The 26,579-nt window shown below is 40.1% G+C and overlaps 1 protein-coding gene across 4 annotated transcripts in view; it reads left to right on the forward strand.

Annotated features, from left to right (window-relative positions):
* The window catches only part of cacna1eb (calcium channel, voltage-dependent, R type, alpha 1E subunit b), a 90,775-nt gene extending 66,692 nt beyond the window's left edge, over positions 1–24,083 (forward strand). For 3 of the 4 annotated variants that reach the window (XM_037546842.1, XM_037546848.1, XM_037546851.1), the window contains 17 exons: positions 703–867; positions 2,308–2,418; positions 4,692–4,772; positions 5,174–5,293; positions 5,519–5,584; positions 5,838–5,929; positions 7,495–7,669; positions 8,168–8,295; positions 11,008–11,104; positions 11,342–11,447; positions 12,626–12,733; positions 12,970–13,070; positions 15,168–15,217; positions 19,455–19,560; positions 20,808–20,898; positions 21,070–21,236; positions 22,787–24,083. In XM_037546842.1, the coding sequence (XP_037402739.1) occupies positions 703–867; positions 2,308–2,418; positions 4,692–4,772; positions 5,174–5,293; positions 5,519–5,584; positions 5,838–5,929; positions 7,495–7,669; positions 8,168–8,295; positions 11,008–11,104; positions 11,342–11,447; positions 12,626–12,733; positions 12,970–13,070; positions 15,168–15,217; positions 19,455–19,560; positions 20,808–20,898; positions 21,070–21,236; positions 22,787–23,395 (2,373 nt within the window). In that variant the 3' untranslated portion in view covers positions 23,396–24,083. The remainder of the gene's footprint in view (positions 1–702; positions 868–2,307; positions 2,419–4,691; positions 4,773–5,173; positions 5,294–5,518; positions 5,585–5,837; positions 5,930–7,494; positions 7,670–8,167; positions 8,296–11,007; positions 11,105–11,341; positions 11,448–12,625; positions 12,734–12,969; positions 13,071–15,167; positions 15,218–19,454; positions 19,561–20,807; positions 20,899–21,069; positions 21,237–22,786) is intronic. The other variant, XM_037546846.1, reaches the window with a different exon arrangement.
* The last annotated feature ends 2,496 nt before the right edge of the window (positions 24,084–26,579 follow it).

The raw sequence follows: 26,579 nt of genomic DNA on the forward strand, positions 1-26,579 counted from the left end.
TATTGTGACGTGCAACCAGAAAGCAGACGCTCAGGGTTAAAGATCAAAAATGAAGCTTTACTAGGGGAATCGTAGATGCAGAGAATAGTCAGGAGACAGGCAGGGGTCAAGTCCAGGAAACACAGCAAAACAAGAAAGGCGATCATAACAGACAAGAGAAAGACAAGGTCCACAAAACAGGCGATGAGTCAAAACCATGAATCCCATAAAGCCAGCAACAGTACAAAAGGGAAAGTCCAAAAATCAGAGTCAAGCGAAAAAACAGGCAGGAAGTCCAAACACGATCAGAACAGGAATAACGCTCAGTAATTTCACTACATACTTTGCAGAGAACCTATTCTAAAGCCTGGGCTTGTATACTAACTAAACCTGTCAAGTGATTAACACACAGCTGTGGATAATTAGAATTCAGGTGACCTAGATCGCTGATAGGATGATGAGGAGATGTCCAGAGTCATGTGATTTTGCGGAGGAGTCTGGGAATTGGAGTCCGAGTCCGGAAATAGCAGTGAAGGGAATAGCTCCTCCTCATGAGTCCACAACGGATTCTGGGCAATGCAGTTTCCGTCCGTATGCTGACTGGTTGCAGGCGTGGCAACTATGTATTGTCACTTTTTAAGATGGACAAACGTGTTTGTGAAATATTCCAGTGCAAGTTTCTTGTTCTTTCTTCTCATGTAATTTCCTCCATCACTGTTTCAGAGAGCCTGCATTGACTTTGCTATCAGTGCAAAGCCTTTCACTCGATACATGCCCCAGAACAGGCAGACCCTCCAGTACCGACTCTGGCACTTTGTGGTTTCACCATCGTTTGAGTACACAGTTCTGGTCATGATCGCACTCAACACTGTGGTCCTCATGATGAAGGTAACTGTGTCGTTTCAGTAAGATATTCTGATACCTAATTTTAGGGTATTCTGTTGAATTGTTTTACAATAGCAGCCACATTCGTTGCTTGTGAAGCATTGTGATAATTTTTTGCCAAATAGAAGCAAGTTAGAAGCGTCTACTACACCAAAATTTAATTTATAGTTTGTTCTTTTACCGTTAATAACTTAGTATGTCTATTGTAACTAATAGTCTAAAAGTGGTGTAATGTTTGTCGTGCAACACTGTACATACATGGGGCAAGTAGGTTTCAAAAATGTTTTTAAATGTATTTTATAACATTATTCTATATCAGGGGTCGGCAACCCAAATGTTAAGAAAAGCCATTTTGTCCTTTCAACAAAAATCAAATCACTTTGGAAGCCACAACGTTTTATGTCCATTTTAACATATTGGCCATAAATATGTCTGTGTGCTAATGTGCTAGTACAGGATAAAAATATAATAGCCTATAAAGAAAAAGCAGACTTTAGCTCAGCTATAGCCATTTTTCTCACATCTCTGGCAGGACACTCTTCCGAAAAAGTAGAATAGTTTCTTGTAAAATATCTCTTAACGTTCAACTTTTTACGAGGCTGAAGTCAGCTTTTCATTCGACAGTTTCATGTTTGAATTTTGCCGTTCCGCCTTAAACGGTGCCTGAGTCACCAGAATGTAACTGCCGCACCATTTAAGGTGAATAGGAAGCTCTCATTGCAGATTAAACGTATCAAGAAACCAGCTTATAAGTGTTTATAAATGCAAATGTATAAATCCATCCATCTCCAAATTAACGATGTTCGTCTTAAATCTTTCTCTTTGCCATTTCGTTAGCTACTAGCTAGGCAAGACTGTTGTCTGTGTTGCTGTGTGACCAACAGTCTGTGCGCCAATCTTCAAGGTTAAAGGTTGGTGAATCAGCAGATATAGGCTACATAAACTTAATTTAGTGTTAAAACTGTGTTAGAATGATCTGCAGAGCTTTATTTTACTGCAAAGGAGGATTATTGATTTATTTTTACCAACACATTCTGCTGTGGAGCCGCAAGAGGGCAGAAAAGGAGCTGTATGCGGCTCCGGAGCCACATGTTGCCGACCCCTGGTCTACATTTTGGTTTGAAAATGCTTTAAAAATGTATTTATGTTTTGTGATTATATTTAAATAATTATCTACAAATTAAATTTCCTTTTGCAATAAAATAACAATTTGATCATTTTTATAAAGTATAAAATATGTTCTCTCATTGGGTGAGGAAGTGGGGTTAGGGTAACATGCGGTGGGCAAAATCAAACATCCAATTTGGCCGTTGTCTAAAGTAGTATTAAATGGTTTTACATGATTAATGCAGCAAGAGTTATTCTCTAAAGCAGCAGCTGTGCTATAACTGTCACTAATCAGTTGTACATGAAGAAAACATAATCCTCTCTGGTTTGCTGTAGTACCATTCTGCCCCGGCGGCCTATGACACAGTGCTGAAGCATTTAAACACAGCCTTCACCGTGCTCTTCTCCTTGGAGTGCATCCTGAAGATCATGGCCTTTGGCCTCATAGTGAGTACAATGTCCTGCTCTTAATTTTAATGCCGTTTCACATCCTAATCTATCAGATTTTGCTGTCCTATGGGTTCGATGTCCAGCACGCTTTGGTATTTCCCTTGTTTAAACACTCCCACCAAACTTGACAATTAACTTATGAGTTGAAACAGGTGTGTTTGAGCAGAGAATTCACCAAACTGTGTTGGAAATTGGACCTCCGTGGCCAGAGTTGAGTAAATGCTTCTCTAGACCTTGGTTGTTTGAACAGGTGAGTTAGATTAATTTGGGCTACATAAGTTATAAAGTTTGGTTGACCTTTAGCCCTGGGGTGCCCAATGGTCCTGGTCCTGGTGTTGCCAACCTGGAGAGTTCAGATCCAAGACACCTGGCTCTAACACTCAGATGCCACTGAAGACCTTCAATGCTTGGATCAGGTGTTTTGATTGGAGATGGAGCTGAACTGTGTGGTAGATCTCCAGGACCAGGATTGAGCACCCCTGCTTTAGCCACATGATGTGGTGCAAAAACAGTTTAAAGCATCTCATCGATTGCTTATTCTATCCGAATGCTGCAGTTGAGCAATGATCAAGATTCAGGCTCCAGGATTTCCTCGTTTTTTTGCTAGGTTGTGTAATTTTATCATTTTTTATAGATAACAGTACATCATACAGTGTTACAAACCATTTAAGCAAGTTAATTTCAGATTACTTAACAACTCGACACGGTTTATGGTGTGATGCAGTTTGCATGATGCTAATGCTAAAGCTTCCATTGCCTACATTAGCCATGTAGCAGCAGTACAAAACTAAGGAACAAACCTCCGACGCCTCAGATGAGCACGTCTGATGAACTAGTAATGGGGACTTTTTGTAAATTTGATATTTCACCAATCTCTCTCTTGCGATGACGAACTGGGAGGGGCCAACTGACCTACATCAGAATAAAAGACTCAGAAGAACATATAACACCAATGAGACGCTAAATATAGGTCTTATTCTTAAATAAAGATTTGTTTTCCACCGTGTGTTAAATCTCTGGAAGCATGTGTCTCTGCACTGGAGGCTAGACGTTTTAAGATAAATATTTATTTTTTACGTTTTGGAAGCCGATATGCTCGGGTCCCTTGGCTCCCATTAAAAGCAGCGGGGGAGGTGATCTACTTGTGCAAATTTCTCCCAGCAAAAAATGAAAACAAAATAAACAAAAAGAACCCACATCATGCCAGTAATGTCTGACTGCATTTACTGCATGACAAGCTGGAGAAACAGGAGATTATTTGCCAGCATGTCCGCATCGCCCTCTCAGCATAAACTCACTGATGCCTGCAAAAATCACAAAACATGAACTCACTCACTTTTCTAAAATTCTATAAATTCATCGGGATGAGCCTAAATAACTAGCTTTAAAGAGGCACTTGGGCCAAAATGCAAAAATAACCCATTGTTACGTCTGTTGTAAACATGCTTGTTCACCTCAGTGGTGTCACAGTACTCTGTCTAGCATGAGATGTTCTGGTCAAAAGAGAAGGAAAACCCCCTTCTGATGACCTTGAAGGTGGGAGAAACTATTGGAAAAATACAAGCACTGTGGGGCGTGTTGCGTGCTGGGTATTGTAGTGAGTGCACATGGATGGGTGAAAACACAAAAGGATACAAAAATATTAAACCAGTTAATAAATATAACTGATATATAACTGATACAAAAATATTAAACCAGTGAGGCTGAGAAAAGCTAAAGAATGCTATGTAACGTGACAAATATCATATCGCTGCCATTGGAAGAAAACCTTCTGTTTTTCAGTTTTGGACATAATTTGAAAATGTTTGTTGCTCTTTATATTTCTTTAAATTTCATGAAGAATGGACCAAAAGAAACAGCCCAAATCGACTTGGGGGGGAAAAGTCTGGTTCCATTGACTTACATTAAAATTAGTAGGTTTGTTCCTTCTACTGTAAAGTTACCATTTTGGAGATACAAGGTTTTCTTCCAAAACAGTGATAGATATAATGCTTGTTTCAGGCCGTAATGCCCCTTCAACAAACAGAACTATGGCAAAACTAAGCAAAGATGCAAGCAACTCATAAAATTGGGGTGGTCACTATTTTTGCTGGAATATTTTGGAATTCCATACATTAGGCATATCATGTATTAGAATTTTAGCTTTTTCATTTTTAATGTCTACTAAAAGCCATTAGCTGCTATTTACATTCGAAATAATGGATAGTCCAGCTCCATAATGCAAAAAGATATATACTTAGCACATTTATGATCCCACTCTCTTCTGACAGAACTATTTCAGAGACACGTGGAACATCTTTGACTTCATCACTGTGCTGGGCAGCATCTCGGAGATCATTGTAGATTTACAGGTGAGGATGAAACAGTTTATGTTTACACATTACGTTCACTTAACACCACTTAATCATTTTCATATCAGTAATCCAATTTTTGTAGTGTCGAGTGCTCTTTTGTCTGTTCCGAACTTTTTCATATTACTTCTATAGTGCTAACCTATTAGCCATGGCAGAAAAGGTCATGTGGTCTAAAGTCATAATGGTCCATTTTGATCCATGAATCAAATTTGAAATAAGATAGATGAGCTACAAAAGACAGATTTTAGAGGCTACAAACTTACCTTGCAATAATGTTTGCTGCTTGCAACAAAAGTTGACCAAACCAGTGGCCACTGTACTGGAAAACAGACAGATTGCGTATGTTCAGTTTAAAGGCAGAGATAACACGTATTTTATGTATTCTTTTTCTTTTCCAGTCTGTGAACACCTTCAACATGAGTTTCCTGAAGCTGTTCCGGGCAGCCAGGCTTATCAAACTCTTGAGGCAAGGCTACACAATCCGAATCCTTCTCTGGACCTTTGTACAGTCCTTTAAGGTACAAGCTGGATTTTTACTGTTTCTTAATGTACATAAATATCCCAGCACTATTCTCACTCACAATGTTCAGAATGAAGAATAAGGCATGCATCTTGTGTTAATGATGTGCTGTTTCACAAATCTGACTACTACAGTTACTATAATGTGAATGTGTAGGTAGCTAGTGAGAGTTTATCTTCTGTAAACATCTGTAAATCGCTTCCTCCTCCGGTCCTCATCTCAGGCTCTGCCATACGTGTGTCTGCTGATCGCTATGCTCTTCTTTATCTACGCCATCATTGGCATGCAGGTAAGACCATGTTCCAACATATGATATCATATCATATCAGCAGTTATAATCTTTTAACAGATGATGGCCTTTTTAAAATCGGTCCCTTGATGAAATTCAGGTTAAAAAAACAATAAAAATGAAGAATAAAATAGAGTGAGGACCTTAATTCGACAAAGAAGTATATAGTGTGTCTTAAATCCATTTTAACTGAATGGTCATTTTCAGTATGTATGAGCTGAGCACTGTGCCTTGCCCTGTCGGTCACTTGTAGGTGTTTGGAAACATCAAGCTGAATGACGAGAGCCACATAAACCAACATAACAACTTCAAGAACTTTTTCAGTGCCTTGATGCTGCTTTTCAGGTAAATTCACCAGCTGACGTATAAAATCAAATGTATAGTGAGAATCTCAAATGTCTTGAAGTAAGTTAAACTATGGTCAAGTCAAATAAAGTTCAGTGAAACAGAAAACCTCACTATAGAACCAGTATAGTGATTATAGGTTCTTTAAATTGGTGAGATGATTACTATCTGGAAAAACTTTCTATATGTTTCATGAATTATTAGATAATTATGGACAAAATAATGAATATACACTTCTGTCATGTGCAGTGCATGTCTCTGAATGCTTGGAAAGACTGGTACAGACATAAAGTGCAAGTCACTATTTTGTATACTTTTAGCTTTTGAGCTGTACATTGATGCTGGTCATAATTATGATATATGAAAATACACTGTATTGTCAAAAGTACATGGACAGCTGACCTTCATGTGGGCACTAATGTGAACCTAACCCCTCCCATCCCTCCATTGCGACTGTAACAGCCTCCACTCACATGGGAAGCCGTTACACAAGGTTTTGGAGTGTGTCTGAGGGAATTTGTGCCCCTTCAGTCATAAGAGCATTTATGAAGTCAGGTACTAGTGTTGAATGAGAAGAACAGGCTTGCGATTGGCCTTCCAATTCATCCCAAGGGTGTTGAAGGGAGTTGAGGTCAGGGCTCTGTGCAGGTCACTGGAGTTCCTCCACATCAGGCTCATGGCTGTATGGATGTTTCACTTTGTGTACATGGGTACAGTCATGCACTATACATGCATGGAAGTCATGGTATTAACATTACCTTTCACTGGTAATAAGGGTCTCCAGCACTGTAAAACATCCCTAGACCATTATCCCCCTCCACCAAACTTTACTGTTGGCATTGTTATTTCCAGTAGGGTAGAGTTCTCAGAGTATCCGCCAAATAGACCTTCGGATTAATAGATAGTGAAGAGTGATTCATCACTCCAGCAAACGTTTCCACTGCCCCTAGAGTCTGGTGGCAGTGAACTTTACACTACTTCACATGACGTATGGCATTGCACATAGTGATCTTAGGCTAATATGGAGCTGCTTGGAAAATCCATTTCATGAAGCTCCCAACAAAGTTCCTGATCTTGTGTTGCTTCCAGAGGCCGTTTAGAAATATGCAGTGAATGATGCGAAAGAGCTCATCAGCTCTGCTCTGTGAGTTTGTGTGGTCTACCGCTTTGTGCCTGAGCTGTTCTTGCTCCTAGGTGCATTTTACAGTAATAGTGATTACAGTTGGCTGGGGCAGATCTAGCAGGGCACAAGTTCACAAACTCACTTGAGGCAAAGGTGGCATTCTATGATGGTGCTATGCTTTGAAGTCACTGAGTTCTTCAGTATGACTAGTTCTGCTGCCAGTGTTTGGCTATGGCCATATAGTGTATATGTGATATTAAGTTATGAGATATGTGAAATGTGATATTTAACTGCCCCGCGACCCTGACGGAGAAGCGGCTTAGAAAATGGATGGATGGATGGATGGATATTTAACTGGTTTCAAAATCTTTCTCTGATCAGAGGTTTAGTTGTTGTGTGTTTACTGACACATTGACACAGCTATTCAACTGTGTTTTGTCAGGAGTGCAACAGGGGAGTCTTGGCAGGAGATCATGCTGTCATGTTTGGCTGGTCAGGAGTGTGAGCCTGATCCTTCCATCGCCCCGCCGTTCATCTCTCCTGATCATGAGGGCGGCTGTGGCACTGACTTTGCCTATTTCTACTTTGTTTCATTCATCTTCTTCAGTTCTTTCCTGGTAAGACTGGAGTACTTACCCTGGGCCCTTTGTTAAGTACCCCTCCTTGTACCTACGCTCATTGTCCATTTTATCAGCTCCATTTACAACCACAATTCCAGTGAAGTTGGGACGTTGTCTAAAACATAAATAAAAACAGAATACGATGATTTGCAAATCCTTTTTAACCTATATTCAATTAAATACACTACAAAGACAAGATATTTAATGTTCAAACGGATAAACTTTTATTCTGCACTGTTTCTAAGTGTAAGTAATTTGTGACATTGTTCACAAAACATTGACAACATTGAAATTCAAGTAAATATTTCAAAAATTCAGCTTTTCATTCAAGTTGTATATATATATATATATATATATATATATATATATATATATATATATATATATATATATATATAATACATGCATACATTGTGGGGGATTGTAGTTGTGCTGGGCTCAACATTATTGCACCATGAAAATGCTGACCCCACCCACTCTTCCTGCCTTCCTCAGATGCTAAATCTCTTCGTAGCTGTGATCATGGACAACTTTGAGTATCTGACACGGGATTCCTCCATTCTTGGACCTCACCATCTGGATGAATTTGTTCGGATCTGGGGGGAGTACGATCGAGCCGCATGGTAAGCAAGAAGAACAGCTCCATGCGATATTTTGTAAACAGTGTCCATCAAAAGTTTGAGGATGCCTTTCTAGAAGTTTTTGAGTTATGTTTTTTCAATTACTTCTCAGTTGTTAGTAAAAAATACATGGAAATGTTTTGTTCACATGCACACATACTTGCCAGTTCCTTTACATACTTAGCTTCAACACTCAGCTTTACGTTCATCAAAGTGTCTTCCTTGTGGACAAGCAGGTTTTGTCTACACGATGATTTGATGGTTTTCTTTTCCAAACTATTGTTAAAAGCAACTCTTTTGGCCAAAAAGGTGGCCCAAACTCATGAAAGGTTGAAGACTGATGATGGATGCTAACATACACACTATAAGTGATAAAATGTGCTGATGGCTTTTCTTTCACTACAGTTCTCTAAAAAACCTTTTAAAACTGTTTAATATGTTAAATGACTGCAAAACAATGGAGTAAACATCCTCATATATTACAAAATGGCTTTGAAGAGGTAGCTGCCCTCAAACGTTTGATGAGTAGTATCAGAGTCAGAATCAGAATCCTTTATTGATCCCAGAGGGAAATTGCAGGTGTTAAAGTTGCAACCATGTAAACGAATAAACACTTTAATAATTTAAGACAAAGATAAAGAGAAATTTGCAATATGTACATAAGATTTAAGTTCTTATGAATATAGTAAATTGGCGGTGACTGTGGTAATAAATATTAAACATCTAGTATAAGGCGGTTCAAATTATTGTATCTCTGAGTTATTGCATGCATAATTATTATAATTACACATATGAACAGTACAGTTAGGTATTGAGTGTTGCACAGATGAACCACAGGAGTTATAGAGTTTGATGGCCACAGGTAAGGATTTCGGTAGATGTAGTATGTGTAAGAGATGAATGAGAATTAGAGAGACGCTTATTCAGAAACAGGGGGAGGAGAGAGAGAGAGAGAGAGAGAGAGAGAGAGAGACAGCATGAAATCACGGGTGAGGGCTCACCACCTGCCAGCACCACTCCACACCAAATGAGATTAACCTGCTCTCCTGATGGGGGCGTTAACACATCCTGTAGTTGTGGGGGATTCCTTTAAACGAGAATGTGAATGCTTACAGAGAACAGCGTGAAGAGAGAACAAAAAAAGCTCCGTAATGGGATTCACCAACAGTGACACAGTTGGAACCCCAATTTTGCAGCTTTTAATAACCACTGCTGCCATGGTTATTTGAACTGTGGGAAGGGAGATATTTTGAAAAGCAATAGTTCTTTGATATCATGAGGCTAGAAATGGAAAACAGTAAAATTACTAAAAAATGTGAACAATTCTAGTCAATCTAGTCTGATTGAGTATATGTTTTGCATCATTTTGAAGGCACGTCGATCTGAAGGCTTATTCTAAAAATTATTACGTTTGACTCGAAGACAGATATATGAAGTAAAGATGTATGTCTGTCTATGGATCTATTTTAAAAATGTAAACATTTGGGAAATGACTATGCAATACATAGTGGTCAGCAGCCAACAAGCTCTCAGCAGAGGTGGAACTTACTATCAGAGGGTTTGATAGAAAAGGGGGCTCCTCATGAAGTTGCTTCAGAGAACACGAAGAGTGTGTACAGCTGCATCGAGGACAAGGGGATAAATAGTTTTGTTGCCTCTTTTTTTCAGTCACTTCATAATTCCAGGTGATATTTATTTTGGGGGCAGTCGAGGGCTGGAGGTTAGGGATCCAGCCTCATGACCAGAAGGTCGCCAGTTTGATCCCCAGAGCCAACAGCACATGACTGAGGTGTCCTTGAGCAAGACACCTAACCCCCAACTGCTCCCCGGGCGCTGCGAATTGGGCTGCCCACCGCTCCGGGCAAGTGTGCTCACTGCCCCCAAGTGTGTGTGTTCACTAGTGTGTATGTGGTGTTTCACTTCACGGATGGGTTAAATGTGAAGGTGAAATTTCCCCATTGTAGGACTAATAAGGGTCTCTTAATCTTAATATTTCCTAGTTCTGATTATTGTTTATTGTTTTGATTATTGTTTCATTATTGACTGAAGTTGATTCTGAGTGTTGGTGAGCATATTGACAGTGTTGCTCCAGAATATCCTCCCTTGTCTTTGGGTCTTTAGACTTTTTAATGGCTTTTTCATGATTCCTCTGGTTGTTTCCATTCATCTTATTGCTGGTTGTCCTCTTCTCCAGCTTTTCCAGTCATCAGTCTTTTCCAATGAATTGGTGCTTCTCCTGATATACATAACTGCTTCAGTTTGGTTACCTTAGCTTAGAGGTGAGGCTTGATTTGGTCAATAATCAGTTTGTTTTCTTTGAAATCCAAGATACTCTCAAAAATCTTCAGCAACACCATCAAGTTCAAAGTATATATAACATTTGATCTCTCCCACATTTTTATTGTCCAGCTTTCAGATCTTAAAGACTCACAGAAAAGACCACAGCCTGGACCATTCTGATCTTTATTTGTAGAGAGAAATCATTACTGATCTTCCCAAGCTTCTTCATCCTTGTTCTCACCAGTGTGTGCCTTTCCCATTTATTCTATAATATGGAAAATAAAGTAAGTAAAGTAAAGAAAAATACTTGACGAGTGTCCAAACTATTGACTAGTCCTCTATAAATTAGGATGCGCCACAATTTTATCATGAGTGAAAAAATGGTTGCACTGTGAGCAGCTACACCTGACAGAACTTCTCTCATGTGCTCTTTAGTGGCCGAATCCATTACAATGCCATGTACGAGATGTTGACACACATGTCGCCCCCTCTTGGACTTGGGAAGAAATGTCCAGCAAAAGTTGCCTATAAGGTAAGACAGACACTCTGATACTTCTACATTATGCTAAGCTGTCATTTAAAAATGCATATACTTAAGTGTATGGATTACTTAAAATATTTTATGTCAATAAAAGTTAAAGGGCCTTCCAGGCTGGCTTTAAAAACAATGCTCTAAAAGAGCTGTGTGTTGCTCTGATCACCTTTTTGTATGTGTGTGTGTGTGTGTGTTTGTGTGTGTGTGTATGTGTATGTGTGTAAATACATGCAGAGGCTGGTACTGATGAACATGCCTGTGGATGAGGACATGACCGTTCACTTTACCTCCACACTGATGTCTCTGATCCGCACTGCCCTGGAGATCAAAATCGCTCGAGGTTAGAAACGACCAAACCTGTGTATGTTTGAGAGAGAGAGAGAGAGAGAGAGAGAGAGAGAGAGAGAGAGAGAGAGAGAGAATTTTATGGTATGTGCTCAGGATAGTTGTTCCCTCCTCCTAGTTCATCAGTTCAGTGTTTCCCGTAGCTCTGAAATAAACTTTGGCAGGAAGCATCACCCGGGGGGGGTGGTCAGATGCCGGTAGCTGGAGGAAGTCATATTCATTTTTATTAAAATTTCATTTGTTTATATATTAGAAATTGTTTAAAAGGGACAAAATATATTTAGGTGGCTGTCATTATACTTGGAGCTGCAGCTTCTTATCAGCCCTGCATGAGTTTAAGCAGGTGTGAAAATAAAAATACTATACAGTCCCAAAGTATGGAAGCAAGTACTGATTAAGTTGCTATGAGAGATTTGACTGTATTGACCTTCTTGTTCAAAAACAGGTTTTTCAGTGACTTTTAAAGCAAAACCTTCAGCACTTTTAGCAGACTATGCTGGAAAATGCTTGGGGGAGGCCTGTGGAGAAATCAATAAGCAACAAACTAACAAAAGCAACAACAAAGTAGAAAACTCCACTTCCTCTCCAGAGCCTCTACTGTAACAACAATCGACAAGCTGTATGAATGAGAGTGAGAGGCTACAACACAGACGAGTTACAACTACTGACTGCATATATGATATGATATGTACACTCATTCATTGGAACATGCATGTGGATGAAAATTGGAAACTGCGTTTCCTTTGTGGAAAGCTAATTAATTACGAATAACAACACAAAATAATGTAATTATTCAGGATTAATTATTTTAATTTAATTGAATTAATGATGAATTTTAATCATTTGACCAGCATAATTTATTCTCATTTAATCTAAAAAGATTTCCAGAATCTTTTATTGTTTTTTCAGTTGTGCACTTACTGTTATATTTGTATTGCATAGGAAATGCTCTTTGTTGATAACAGTCCTAATATTAGGCATTTTTTAATTGATTTCATTTAATGGTTGGAAAAAATGAAATGACCTTGTTTATTTTTTACAATGTTTAAGTTTGAGGTCTGAATATTGATTATAATGAATATTAATTAATCTGTGTATATCTGTGTGAGGCTTTGTAGTGCACATATATCTGAGGAGGTGTAAACATTGCAGTCCGTTTACTGCCCTTTGTAGGTGGAGAAGACCGGGTGCAGTTGGACACTGAGCTGCAGAAGGAGATCAGTGTGATCTGGCCACATCTGTCCCAGAAGACCTTGGACCTGCTGGTGCCTATCAATAAAGGTGAAGCTCAGGTGCCCATCACTTAGGCTGATAACCATAAAGAGCGCAAAAATCCTGTTTTATCTCATACTGTGATTTATACACATACCGTAGCCTAAACATGCGATTGTACAATAAGAAAGCATGTCCCTGTTCCTGCCTGTGTTTATGGAGAGATGCATTTTCATGATACAGAGGGGAAGCTTCTCTAATTATACTTGTCTGTATCTGTGTGTGTGTGTTTTTTGTCCCTATAGACACAGACATGACCGTTGGTAAAATCTATGCCTCCATGATGATTATGGATTACTTTAAGCAGAGCAAAGCCAAGAAGCTGAGACAGCAAGCTGAGAAGCAGGTAGATTCCAGAATGAACCTTCTGTTTATCACATGTCTAGTTTGAACTTTATGATAAAACAATTAAGAATATAGATGCACCTAAAATCAAATGTCCAGGGGGGATTTATGTCCTTCGTCAATGCACAAGCTGATTTTTACAAGATCCTAAATTTGGTGACATATCTACTGTCTCATTATGAGTTTGTTGTAAGAAGAGTATTAAGATTAATGAATATATTCCTTGATGTGTTTTACTTGCTTGGGAAAGTGCCTTTTTTTCTTGTTTTAAGAAATAATGCTTAAAAAAAAAGCTAAATGATCTGCCAGTGCAATAAGACACTTTCACTACATTTATGCATTTGACTCTTATCCAGAGCAACTTGCAATTTAATCGTCTTATAGAGGCAGGCGCATGCAGCATTTGTCTTGCAAGGATTCGTATTGTTAAAGCAATGTGTAAATTCCCTGGGTGGGGAATCGAACCCTAGTCCATTACTCACTACACTACACTAGATAAAACTACTTGCAACAAGTAAACATGTCTAGAAATAAGTTGGATAATATTCTTACAAATCTCTCGTTCGATATACTGACTTTACACTGTTAAATACTTATAAGGTGGATTTAAAATGTTTTCCATTGCAAGTATTTAGTTTAATATTCAAAATCTGTATGGATCATTCTACCAAACTTTTTAAAAGTTTGAGTTGAAAACACATTTGGGACTTTTAACTGACTTGGACTTTTGATTAAAAAGACCTTATACCTTAATTATGTTTATTTAATTAAAATAAATGACTGAATGTTCCATTTTATCACTACTAAAACAATCATAACACTACCCAAACTACCCGTAACACTACCCAAACTAACCGTAACACTACCCAAACTACCTGTAACACTACCCAAACTAACCGTAACACTACCCAAACTACCCATAACACTACCCAAACTAACCGTAACACTACCCAAACTAACCGTAACACTACCCAAACTACCCGTAACACTACCCAAACTACCCGTAACACTACCCAAACTAACCGTAACACTACCCAAACTACCCATAACACTACCCAAACTAACCGTAACACTACCCAAACTAACCGTAACACTACCCAAACTACCCATAACACTACCCAAACTAACCGTAACACTACCCAAACTAACCGTAACACTACCCAAACTACCCGTAACACTACCCAAACTACCCGTAACACTACCCAAACTACCCATAACACTACCCAAACTAACCGTAACACTACCCAAACTAACCGTAACACTACCCAAACTACCCGTAACACTACCCAAACTAACCGTAACACTACCCAAACTACCCGTAACACTACCCAAACTACCCGTAACACTACCCAAACTACCCGTAACACTACCCGAACTTTACCCAATGTCTCAGTAGTCATTGGTTTGGATCATTTTGAGCAGAACTCACAAACACTAGCCACTACATGACTAGCAAACAGCTTTGAACAGTTATTAACAATTGAAAAAAAGGTAAGTATTATTTTCACAAGTGTAAATTTAGGGGTTGCTGTTTGGGAAAGATGCCTCCCAATATAAAGTACTCTATAAAGGATGATTTGATGTATATTTAGCTAAATTACTATCTCAATTAATGCCTTGGATTTAAGTAGATCATAACATAATCCTTATAAACATCTAAAGTCTGAATACTTAACTTTTTATGGGACTGCAGTTTGAACTAATAACTAATAGAATGGTCCATATTTGTTTAGGTTGGGTTAACTTTAATTGGTATGAAATAGTGATGCAATGAAACTCTTTTTTTCTGAATCAAACCATTACTGCCAGTGTAGGACCCAAATCTAGTTATATTTCTACTTCAAACACATCATCTGATTAGTCCAGAATACTGAATGTATGCTTATTGATTTGGCCAGCCTGGAGGGCGTTGTTCTCGAATCAAATTCTCATCTCATTGTACCACAATTACATAGCGCTTACAAAAACACACATAGTAATAGCAGTAGAAATGGTCCAGTAAATACAAAGTATTGCATGTTTTATAGAAGGTCAAACATTGAAAGTGCAATGAAAAATAATCTCCCTCTTTCATTCTCTTTCTCTTTCTCTCCTACAGTCAAGCAGCCCCGCTCTTCCTTTAATATCTCACAGTGCAGGCTCAGCCTTGTAAGTCTGCCTTCCAGTGTCTTACAGTATTACATGCTGAGCACTAAGACACAATGAAGCTCGTCTTACACACTAAAAATCACCCTTGGAGCCAGAGACTGAACTCATACACAAATTCATACTCCATCTGCAGTTTTATGATGATCATTGCACTAGTGCGCGTTTGGAAATTGAGCCATTATAAAATTTGGTTACTTGTTTTCAGGGAAACGTATCTGCCAGGCAACTTTAATATACAGTAAAATTATCTTAAATAAGTAATACACTGAATATACAGCACTGACTGAGTCCGAGACCACACTTCTTTTATTTAATTTCAGGTCAACCCAGTTCTTTAACTGCTAGTTGTTGAAAAAATAATATACTTGCATAAAGAAGGAGAAAATCAAAGAGAAATGAGTGAAAAAAACAAGACTTTCCAAAACTGAGGTTAAAAAAAAAATATTAAAAGCCACAGAGAAAATTACTCCTAACAGCTGTACAACACATGGTAGACCCCCAAAACTGTCCCCATCAGATATACAGCACTTACAGCTTTCCAACTTACAGAGAGAGGAGAAAATCAAGCTGCTTCAGATCTGAAAAATGAAATATTCTCATTGAATACTTTGTTCTGTACAAAGCTGAATGTGCTGACAACAAAATCTCACAAAAATCATCAATGGAAATCAAATTTATTAACCAATGGAGGCCTGGATTTGGAGTCACACACAAAATTAAAGTGGAAAAACACACGACAGGCTGATCCAACTTTGATGTAATGTCCTTAAAACAAGTCAAAATGAGGCTCAGTATTGTGTGTGGCCTCCACGTGCCTGTATGACCTCCCTACAATGCCTGGGCATGCTCCTGATGAGGTGGCGGATGGTCTCCTGAGGGATCTCCTCCCAGACCTGGACTAAAGCATCCGCCAACTCCTGGACAGTCTGTGGTGCAACGTGGCGTTGGTGGATGGAGCGAGACATGATGTCCCAGATGTGCTCAATCGGATTCAGGTCTGGGGAATGGGCGGGCCAGTCCATAGCTTCGATGCCTTCATCTTGCAGGAACTGCTGACACACTCCAGCCACATGAGGTCTAGCATTGTCCTGCATTAGGAGGAACCCAGGGCCAACCGCACCAGCATATGGTCTCACAAGGGATCTGAGGATCTCATCCCAGGACCTAATGGCAGTCAGGCTACCTCTGGTGAGCACATGGAGGGCTGTGCGGCCCTCCAAAGAAATGCCACCCCACACCATTACTGACCCACTGCCATGTCATGCTGAAGGATGTTGCAGGCAGCAGATCGCTCTCCACGGCGTCTCCAGACTCTGTCACGTCTGTCACATGTGCTCAGTGTGAACCTGCTTACATCTGTGAAGAGCACAGGGCACCAGTGGCGAATTTGCCAATCCTGGTGTTCTCTGGCAAATGCCAAGCGTCCTGCACGGTGTTGGGCTGTGAGCACAACCCCCATCTGTGGACGTCGGGCCCTCATACCATCCTCATGGAGTCCGTTTCTAACCATTTGTGCAGACACATGCACATTTGTGGCCTGCTGGAGATCATTCTGCAGGGCTTTGGCAGTGCTCCTCCTGTTCCTCCTTGCACAAAGGTGGAGGTAGCAGTCCTGCTGCTGGGTTGTTGCCCTCCTACGGCCTCCTCCACGTCTCCTGGTGTACTGGCCTGTCTCCTGGTAGGGCCTCCAGCCTCTGGACACTACGCTGACAGACACAGCAAACCTTCTTGCCACAGCTCGCATTGATGTGCCATCCTGAATGAGCTGCACTACCTGAGCCATTTGTGTGTGTTGTAGAGTCCGTCTCATGCTACCACGAGTGTGAAAGCACCTCCAACATTCAAAAGTGACCAAAACATCAGCCAGAAAGCAGAAAGGTACTGAGAAGTGGTCTGTGGTTCCCACCTGCAGAACCACTCCTTTATTGAGTGTGTCTTGCTAATTGCCAGTAATTTCCACTTGTTGTCTGTTCCATTTGCACAACAGCTGTGAAATTGATTGTCAATCAGTGTTGCTTCCTAAGTGGACAGTTTGATTTCACAGAAGTTTGATTTACTTGGAGTTATATTGTGTTGTTTAAGTGTTCCCTTTATTGTTTTGAGCAGTGTTTATATATATATATATATTATGAATAACTTGTATTTAATGTCCATTTTAGACTTGAAAGTCTATAAATGAAGGGTGGTCCCTGACTTTTGAACAATACTTTATACTGTTAAATACTTATAAGGTAGGTTCTCCTTACTAAGTGAGCCTCCATTGTAGCCCAAAGCACAATAGCTAAGAGCACCCCAAAGTGCATACTTCAACCATTACCTCAGAGCTGAGCACCATAAAGTCCAAACCTAACAGAAGGCATGAGAGACCACTCTCCCCGTGTGGGGGAGTGGAGTATGTGAGTTTCATCATGAGTTGAGAAAAGGCTATGTTAGCGCAGCAGAAGCTTCAAGCATGCCCACATTAGACCAGCAGTAAGCGTGCCATCTCCGCCTCTCACTCGTGACCCTGCTGCCCACACGAGGTCAGGACAGTGTCTCCATCAGGTGGCCTCGTTCCGGCTATCAAACCGCGCTCACTTCCACAGCTAGATGATGTATGTATTAAACCACAAACACTAAAATTGCCAGGGCTAAGTGAACACGGCAGCTGTTCCTTCAGTTATTTGAGTCAGTATCACATCTGTAGATGAAGACTTGAATAAACAATATTAAAGCAATTCCAATACAACAATGACAAAGTATACAGTCATAGCCCGTACATGAAGTATGATTAGAATTGCTACGCCATGGGATACATATGAAACTACTCAGACTATATCACAGTGTCAATGAAACATCCATGTGCCATGAGCATTCTCAGCAAGCATCTGTTTAAATTTATTCCTAGTAAATGTAGTCCGTTACTGTACTTTACTGTGCAAAAGTTAAATACCACCCTTAATTTATTTAATTACCAATCAAAATGGCCAAATATGCAAGACCTAGTAGATCGCCAGTGCTGTCCCCCTCACATAAACAGCACTTAAAGCTTTCATCTCTGACAGAGAGGAGAAAATCACGCTGCTTCAGATCTGAAATCTGTCCATCCTTCCACTGTGAGAAGACAACTCAATGTAATGAGTCTGAAAGGATGTGTAGCTGTTAAGAAGTTCTCACTAAGAAAAGAAAAAAGATTAAAAAAAAGAACAAAAATGTAAATCAAACAAAGAAGCTGCTGGTGTTGAGAACAATGTACTGACTACCCCAGAGTCCAGACCTCATCATCTACTTGGATCGTGAGAAGCAGAAAATGCAACCAACTTCTAAGACAGAACTTTGGAGATGTGGAAAAACATCCCTGCAGGTTTCTTTGATGAACTGCTATGATGGCTGCTAGTGGGACACCATGAAAACATTTCCCTTCCCATCAGAAGGTGCTTGGTTCAAATCCCACCTGAGCTGTTAAGCTGTCCTTGCTGAAGCCAGGTGAAGTTTCTGGAGAGCGTTGTGTGATGCTGAATATTGATTATAAGGGCAGCCATGAGCTGGAGGTTAGGAAAACAAGCTTGTGACTGGAAGGTCACCGGCTCAGTCCCCTGAGCCGAGAGCATAAGACCAAAGTACCTTTGATCAAGCCACATAACCTGCTTCCCAGGTGCTGTGGACAGGGATAATAAGGGCAAATTATCTGAAAGCAAGTCTTCTGAGTGGACAAAATAAATAGTGGAAAACAGGGTTTTATATTTAGATGTTGAGCTTTTTGTGCAATTTTCTGTTAAGTCAATCCTTCTTTTACTTTCCCTGACATGAAAAAATGCATAAATTCCACATAATGTTGATTTTGACCAGACATTAAGTAAATGAAGGGTGGACTCTGAATTTTACAGAAATGTAGACTTAATTATTATTGTGTACCTGTGCTTTGTGTTGGCCTTATATGCCAGAACATGAGTCATCTGTCACTTCTACTGTTGCAACATTCTGTATATCTTAGTGCAATAACAATTCATCAGCACTATGGGTGGCATTTGTTTATATAGTCATTTATATACTCCTATATAAATAGTTTCATGCTTACTTTCTCATAAACCACTGCCAAAGACAAATGACCAATTTCTGTAAATATAATGAACAATTCTTATTTTGATTCCATATCATTTACATCTGACAGAAAGTGAAAGAGATATTTGTTGTACATATTCAGTTCACGTTCATGTTCTGGATGTTTATTACTTTTTTATTGTGTGCTCTTCTATAGAACCAGTGGTGGCTTCGTGGCTCTGAGTCCAATATCACCCCAAGAGCTATTAATGCAGCCAGCGACAAATAATCATGAAGACAGTGAGGAAAACCAAGGATCTGCTGTAAGAATCTGTTTTGTGGATGAAAGTACAGCAAGCTTTCCCCAAAACACTGCATGTGCATGCTTATGTTTTTTTTTCCTCCCAGTCTAGTCAGTTTAGCCAATTCCCGGTTTATAGCTGGGACTCCTCCTAATGCACAATGCGACCAAGCTGCGGTGCATGCTTGAGTTTCTGCATGCTTTGTTAGATTGACTAAAAGTGAGGTTTCATTATTGTAATGACCCAATTCTGTGAAAAATATCACAGTGCTAGGGTTACACATGCCTGAGTTTTGCCAGTTTGAGTCCTAGCACCCGTACTGTTCAGCAATCTAGTATTTAACCCCAAAAGAACTATTGAAAATGATTAACCTTTTGATTCGTGTCTTGAAGTGGAGGATTTATAGCAAGAGCATCTGTAAGCATGGACTGAAGAAGCATCAACAGCTAAATATGATGTAGTCTGTTCAAGTTTTTCTGTGTTGTTAATGTTAATTTTGGACTATTAGTTCTGCAGCATGTATTCACTCTGTTATTCTATAAGGACTCTTATTGTGAAAGCAAGGTTCTGTTAGATTTGAAAGCATTAGTCGGTCTGATGCTGACGGCAGAAGAACCAAAACAGCGAGGCTTGGAGTGAATCGGTAGATAAAATTATCTTTGTGTACAGTGTGGCTGTGGCCAACTACAACAACTTGGGCAGCAGCTGTGCTTTCTTTAATAACAGTAAACACTACAATAATATTTTTTTTCAGTGGTATGTATGTGTACCCTTTACCTTACCCTTTATTGCAGCTTCCTTTCTTTTCAGGAAACTTAGATTCCTTGAAAAGCTGAAATTTTTTCCCACCTCCAAAGTTTTGTTGTAGTAGTTGGTTGCATTTTGTGTTTCTCATGATCCTAATTACAAATTTAGACTAATCATAATCCAGAAAATCTTACTCTACATCTCAGAAATCTTTTTCTTTTCTCAGTTAGGGCTTCTTAACAGTGTTTAGTTGTCTTAGAAACACGTCTTTTTTTTTTCTTCAATTCCAGTTATGGAAACACCTATTTGTTCACTTATTTTTCTGACCTTGTCCTTCCATATGAGCTGGCCTCTGACTTTTGCACAGTGCCTTGAGCTGACCTCAGAACACCATTCTTCAGTGTTTTCCACCAGTGACACTACAGGACCAGGATCTGGAACCACTTCTATAGACAATGTACATAGACAGGAGGAAAGTCTGTGCAGTATGTTTTCCAACTTTACTTTTTGGTGTTGAGCAGGCGGATGAGCAGGAAATGAATGGATTGTGGGAAGAGGAGAAGCCTCCTGAGCGTTTGTACCGACCCAGACACAAGAGCTACAAAGCTGCAGGTGGGTTTCTATGCATTCTGATCTACGGTTCAGCAGCACCACCTGCAGGACAAAAGGTCCATCTGGAGCTTCAGTGTGGAAGATTGCTGCACTGCATGAACATCCCATCTATCACACTTCAGATGACTTTGGCTGTGGTCCCTCTGACACAATCTGCTTCATATTCTTTAGTGTCACATTCAGAGCAATCCCACCAGGCGGAAAGGGAGCGAGGCCGGTCCAAGGAACAGCGCCACCTGCTGTCCCCGAACAGCTCGCGCTTTAACTCAAATGAGAGAAGTTCAAAGTCTTGCTCGCGGTCTCCCAGTGAGGAAAGAAGACATGGCCTCACCCGGCAGGTAAAGATGTGAAAATAACAGGTTTGAGTGGGAAAAGGTGAAAAACTGTCTTATACTATTTACAGCAACATGATTATTGCTGATATTATCATTATTTTTTATTATATAGAAGAGCATGTCTTTGAAAGGAAGTATCACTCTTAATAATACTAACAAAAAAAAACACATACAGTATATTTTACCATTAATGTTTTGTAAATATTAAGGCAACAGCTCGGAAAAAAATCCAATTTATCCAATTTATAGTTCGTAATATTTTCCTCTGTCCTCAAATGTAGTTGATTAGCAAAGTTCTTTAGTTTTGAGCTGGTGCTCAACAAGTTATGGGATTCCATACCACACCATCTCTGTAATACTCACTGTTCTGGGCGTTTTCATGTCTTTCTGCTCCTACACACCCAATTTAACTCGGTTTAATTGAACTTGCATGGTAATTGGCTGATTAGTTGAATCAGGTAACAGGGAGCACAGTAGAAAGCGCAGAGCAGGGATTTTCCAGGACCAGGGGTGGGAACAGATAACAGTGTTTAATACTATAGCTGCGTTCCAAAAGCTAGGCTACAGCTGAGAAATGTGGGTCCTCAGTAGCACGGTTCTGTGATGCTCTCCTTATTTGGGGCAGTCATGGGCTGGAGGTTAGGGATCTGGCCCTGTGACCGGAAGGTTGCTGGTTCGATCCCCAGGGCCGACAGTCCATGACTGAGGTGTCCTTGAGCAAGACACCTAACCCCCAACTGCTCCCCGGGCACCGTGGATAGGGCTGCCCACCGCTCCGGGCAAGTGTGCTCACTGCCCCCTAGTGTGTGTGTTCACTAGTGTGTATGTGGTGTTTCACTTCACGGATGGTTTAAATGCAGAGGTGGAATTTCCCCGGTTGTGGGATCAAAAAAGTATCACTTAACTTATTTGTATTACATAATGCAGAACAGAAGCCCACCAAGCCCACTTTATCACGCCAGTGGAAAGGAGTGAATAACTACATATATTTGCGCAGACTTTGTTCTTAGTTAGTCTAAGAAGCTGGTGGAAACCAGGATGTTTGCAAGAGCTGTATAAAAGACTAGCCTATTTATGGTGTCATTCACATGCAGGCCTGACAATATAATGTCAAATACCATCTTCTTGACACACCACATGCCAGCATCCCACCATGTAGCACATATGTTTAGTTTTTTCCTTCTTTCATTTAAGTATCTTATGATGTCTGACGAAATGTTGAACATTTGATGTCTTCACCTCCGCACAGCCCTTTTTTTGTTTTGTTATGCAAGTCTGATTAAAATGACTTAACAACTTGGCACAGTTCAGTACACGTGTTGATGGGATGCAGATTGCATTATGCTAATTATTGGAAGTTTATGTGTACTAATTAGGCTAATTAGTGTATATAAACATCCATTACTTATAGTTATATAAGATCAGTAAATCAGTAAAGCAAACTTTGTACACTATACATATCTACAGTTGGGCTAAAGGGAAAGTTGAATGAATATCTTTAATGTAAAAAGAAAACATTTATTTATATAAACATCTGGTCGGTGTCTGTTTAGGGCAACAGCTCGGACAGCCCCGTTCCCTCCACCTCAGAGTCGAGCACCCCGAGTGGGAAGCGCCGGCTGTCTCAGACGTCCACCCGCACGCACCCCCACATCTCCTACTCACCCCTGGTGTGCCACACTCACCCTTCCTCACAGGCCGACGATGAGGAGGAGGAGGAGGAGCAGAGTGCGCCACCCATGCTAGGGTGCTGCAGCAATGCCCTGTGGGATGAAAATGCGGAGGAAGAGGAGGAGGTGAGGGTAGAGGAGGAGGCGGAGGCGGAGGCGGAGGAGGAGGAGGAGGAGGAGGAGGAAGAGGGCACGCACTCAGAACAGGACGAGTTCCTTGTCTCCGCCGCCCGCCGTTACCCTTCAGAACCCTACCTCGCCCTGCAGGAGGAGGAGCACAGCCCTGACTCCTCCGCCCCCATGGAGACTCTGACCTTTGAGGCGGCAGTGGCCACCAGCCTGGGACGCTCCAATACCATCACTGCCTCTGTGCGCACCCGTTCCCGTCTGGGCTGGCAGGTCCCCAACGGACACTTCCGCAAGCGGCTGGCCCAGAGCATCTCCGTCGCCGGCTGCGAGCCTCTGAGCGACACGGAGGATGACAAATACTAGACACTGCAAGGTAGAGACAACAGGAAGATCACTTAAGGACATTGGAGGATATCGAGAAGGACACTGATATCCCCATGGAAAGACAAGTGTGGCAGCAACCGGAGCCGCGTCATTGAATATACTGTAATGTACAAGTCCAATGTGTTCAAGTGAAAAAGGAGGAGTGCTGAGATTTTAACCTTTTTAAAACATTTAAGCAGTTGTATTGTCTTGTTTCTAAAATGAAAGTTCAAGGAGGGAAACCTGTACATTCGAAGAAAAAAAAAAACCCGGCGTTAACCAGACTAAAGAGCTTCACTGTCTGTGGGAGATATTTGGCCGAGATTATCTCTGTTTAAACTGAAAATTGCTGATTGATTTCATTTTCTTTTGCACAGTAAACTGTTTAAATTGAAGTAGGCTATATGTTGCAGAATTTGAATGTAAGGAAATGAAATTCAGTTCCATGAATTCAGTTCTACTGCCACATTACTTTTCTCTATCAACAATGTTTACTTAATTTAAAGACACACTGATGCACAGAGAAGTGCAGAGCATTGTTTTACTTCACTTTAAACCATGCAACAAGATATTTTTGTGAGCTCATTCATTGGTTTGAGAATTAGAGCATAAACGCATTCACGGTATTGGATTCATTTCAGTTTCTAAAGATTTGTACAATCTGAGAAATAAAAGAAACCAACTAACAGTTTGGCGTTTATTGTGGTAAAATATTCCGATGGCTTGTGCAAGCCAAGCTAAGTCAAGATGCTTCTTTAGACTTGCATTTTCAATAGAGCACAGAAGAGTGCAGGGGAGCTACTAATGCATATCCCTTTAAGTCAGACCTTCATTGTGCACTGACATTATAACCAGTGAGGACCTCAGGGAATATCACAAAATTTATGTGTCCCAATTTCAGATATAGATTTGAGTTCTACAGACAGGTTTTCCTAATGAAAGAGCAATCTGGGTCTCTTTTTTCATGAAAACTTCATCACAGAAGTACACAAAATAATGCAATTTTATGTGGTAATGAGAAACATTTCCAGTCATCTATCTTTTAACATCTTTATTTTCTACAGTGGTCTAGTTGACATTGGAGATTACTTTCTATTCTGATGTAAATCAAGAAGCCAGCATTTACAACCATTGCTTATTGATTATTATAGAGATTAAACTGTCAGCATGACAAGCCTGGAGTGTCTCTACTCAATGCTCTTGCTTGTGATCATTGGTCTCAACAGGAGGAGAGTCGAGCTTCACTGATATGAATGCTGGTGTTGAAGGTACAAATGAAAAATCTAATCGCTACACCTGCTTAGTAGCCTCTCGAGTGATATAACTAGGAAACCGAATGATGTACCTTGGGAAGAGGAACTTTTGAGTTTTGAGCTCTTGAGGTAATTTTTGGGGGGTGGACTGTTTCTTTTTCTTCAGTCAGCAGGTGAAGGAAGGTGCATGGCTAACTAGGAATTTGAATATCGTATTGCAGCCATGCAACTGAAGCAATTGTCTTCAAATCCTTGCCACTGATCTACATGCTGACAAATACAAGCAAGCTTCCTTTAGTGTAACTCTTACCGAGGTGGTTAATTAAAATCAGCTATTTTATCTTTATTGATATGCCAGAGACAAGATTTTTTACCCTTCCACCTAAAGCAAAGAAGTATATATATATATATATATATATATATATATATATATGTGTGTGTGTGTGTGTGTGTGTGTGGGTGGGTGGGTGAGTGTGTGGGTGAGTGTGTGGGTGTGTGTATAGAATATGAAACTCTCATTTTAGGCAGGAATTCCCCTTTTACACTGATACACTGATATGGCTTCTTGACTCTTGTTTCTTTCCTTATTCCTTATTCTTCCTCTGAAGTCTGTCCAGGGCAGCTAGAATCTAATCAAATTCTTCTTTCTCTGAGTGACACTGTTAAAACAATATGTTGATGTAAGATGGGAATGCAAGCTGTGTGTGGGCTCTTGAAGGTCAAGATCTGTCATCATCTTTCATCATGTACAGAAGCCACTGTGACCGAGACAAGAGCGCATGTGACTAGATTGGGGCTTTTCTTCATGGTCAGCTGCAATGCTTGGCTATACAATGTCATTACTTCCTTGCGCTCTGATGCTGTCTAATAAAATCTGTTTGTATGCTTTCATGTGTCTCAAATCTGCTATTGATCTGCTGTTAATGGCAGATGTCATGCTATGCTTCTGCACTATGATAAGCCTTAACATATATATTAAGCTGATTAGTTTGACAAAGGAGAAAGGATGCAGCCATCATCTGAAACAGAGGTTAGAGACTGTAGAATGGTTAAAGCCAAGGAAATGGTAAGGCCAAGTGCACTATATGAATCTATTTAAACATTGTGAGCATGTCACACATTGATCAAGGTGAAAAGATAGATGATAGATTTGTTTCAGCTTATTAAACGCATGATTTGCACACACTAACCTGTCAAAAAAAAACAGCAAAGACCAGCATGTCATTGCAAATCCTAAGGTTTCTAACTACATTCTAACTACAATGGAAGTTATATAAGACAAGATTGTTTTCCAGGTAAATTTGGACCACTTATATTTGATCCATTTGTCACAGAATTTTAACACAATGCAAAGGGTGACTGGAGTTTTTAATTATGCTGAGCAGATCAGGTTTTCCAGATGATGGTGTGCTGGTCAGCAGCACTAAGGTTGTTATGCTGATCGCCACAAGAACCAACCTGCTGTTGCTGTCGGAACAAAAGATTGTAACATTGTATCTTCATTTTTGTAGCTTTTTAGCATAACTTAAAAATTCCAATTGTCCTTTACTTTGTGAAATGGTCAAAAATAACTCCTGGAAATGGAACTAAACATTTTGCGCTGAAATGTAAGAAAGTTTTTCAGCCTTCTGTAAGACTTTATTGGAGACAGTTCTGAGGTGAATGCTAATCTGACTTGGTCATTTGGTCCCGTCTTCATGTTTTCAGACAGAAGCATCACAATACATTATAAAAATAATGTTATGTGACATACAGGGAGGAGGAGTCTCTAACTGGCAGTACAGCTGGTTTAAAGACGATCCATCCACTCCTGTCAGTAATGAACAGCAGTACAGTATCAGCTCTGTTACAGAGTCTCACAGAGGAACATGCACCTGTAGAGGAACAGAGACAGGAACATCACGCTACTCACACACCAGTGAAGCCGTTAT

The sequence above is a fragment of the Pygocentrus nattereri genome, chromosome 2 (genome assembly GCF_015220715.1).
Source record: "Pygocentrus nattereri isolate fPygNat1 chromosome 2, fPygNat1.pri, whole genome shotgun sequence".
Classification (NCBI taxonomy): domain Eukaryota; kingdom Metazoa; phylum Chordata; class Actinopteri; order Characiformes; family Serrasalmidae; genus Pygocentrus; species Pygocentrus nattereri.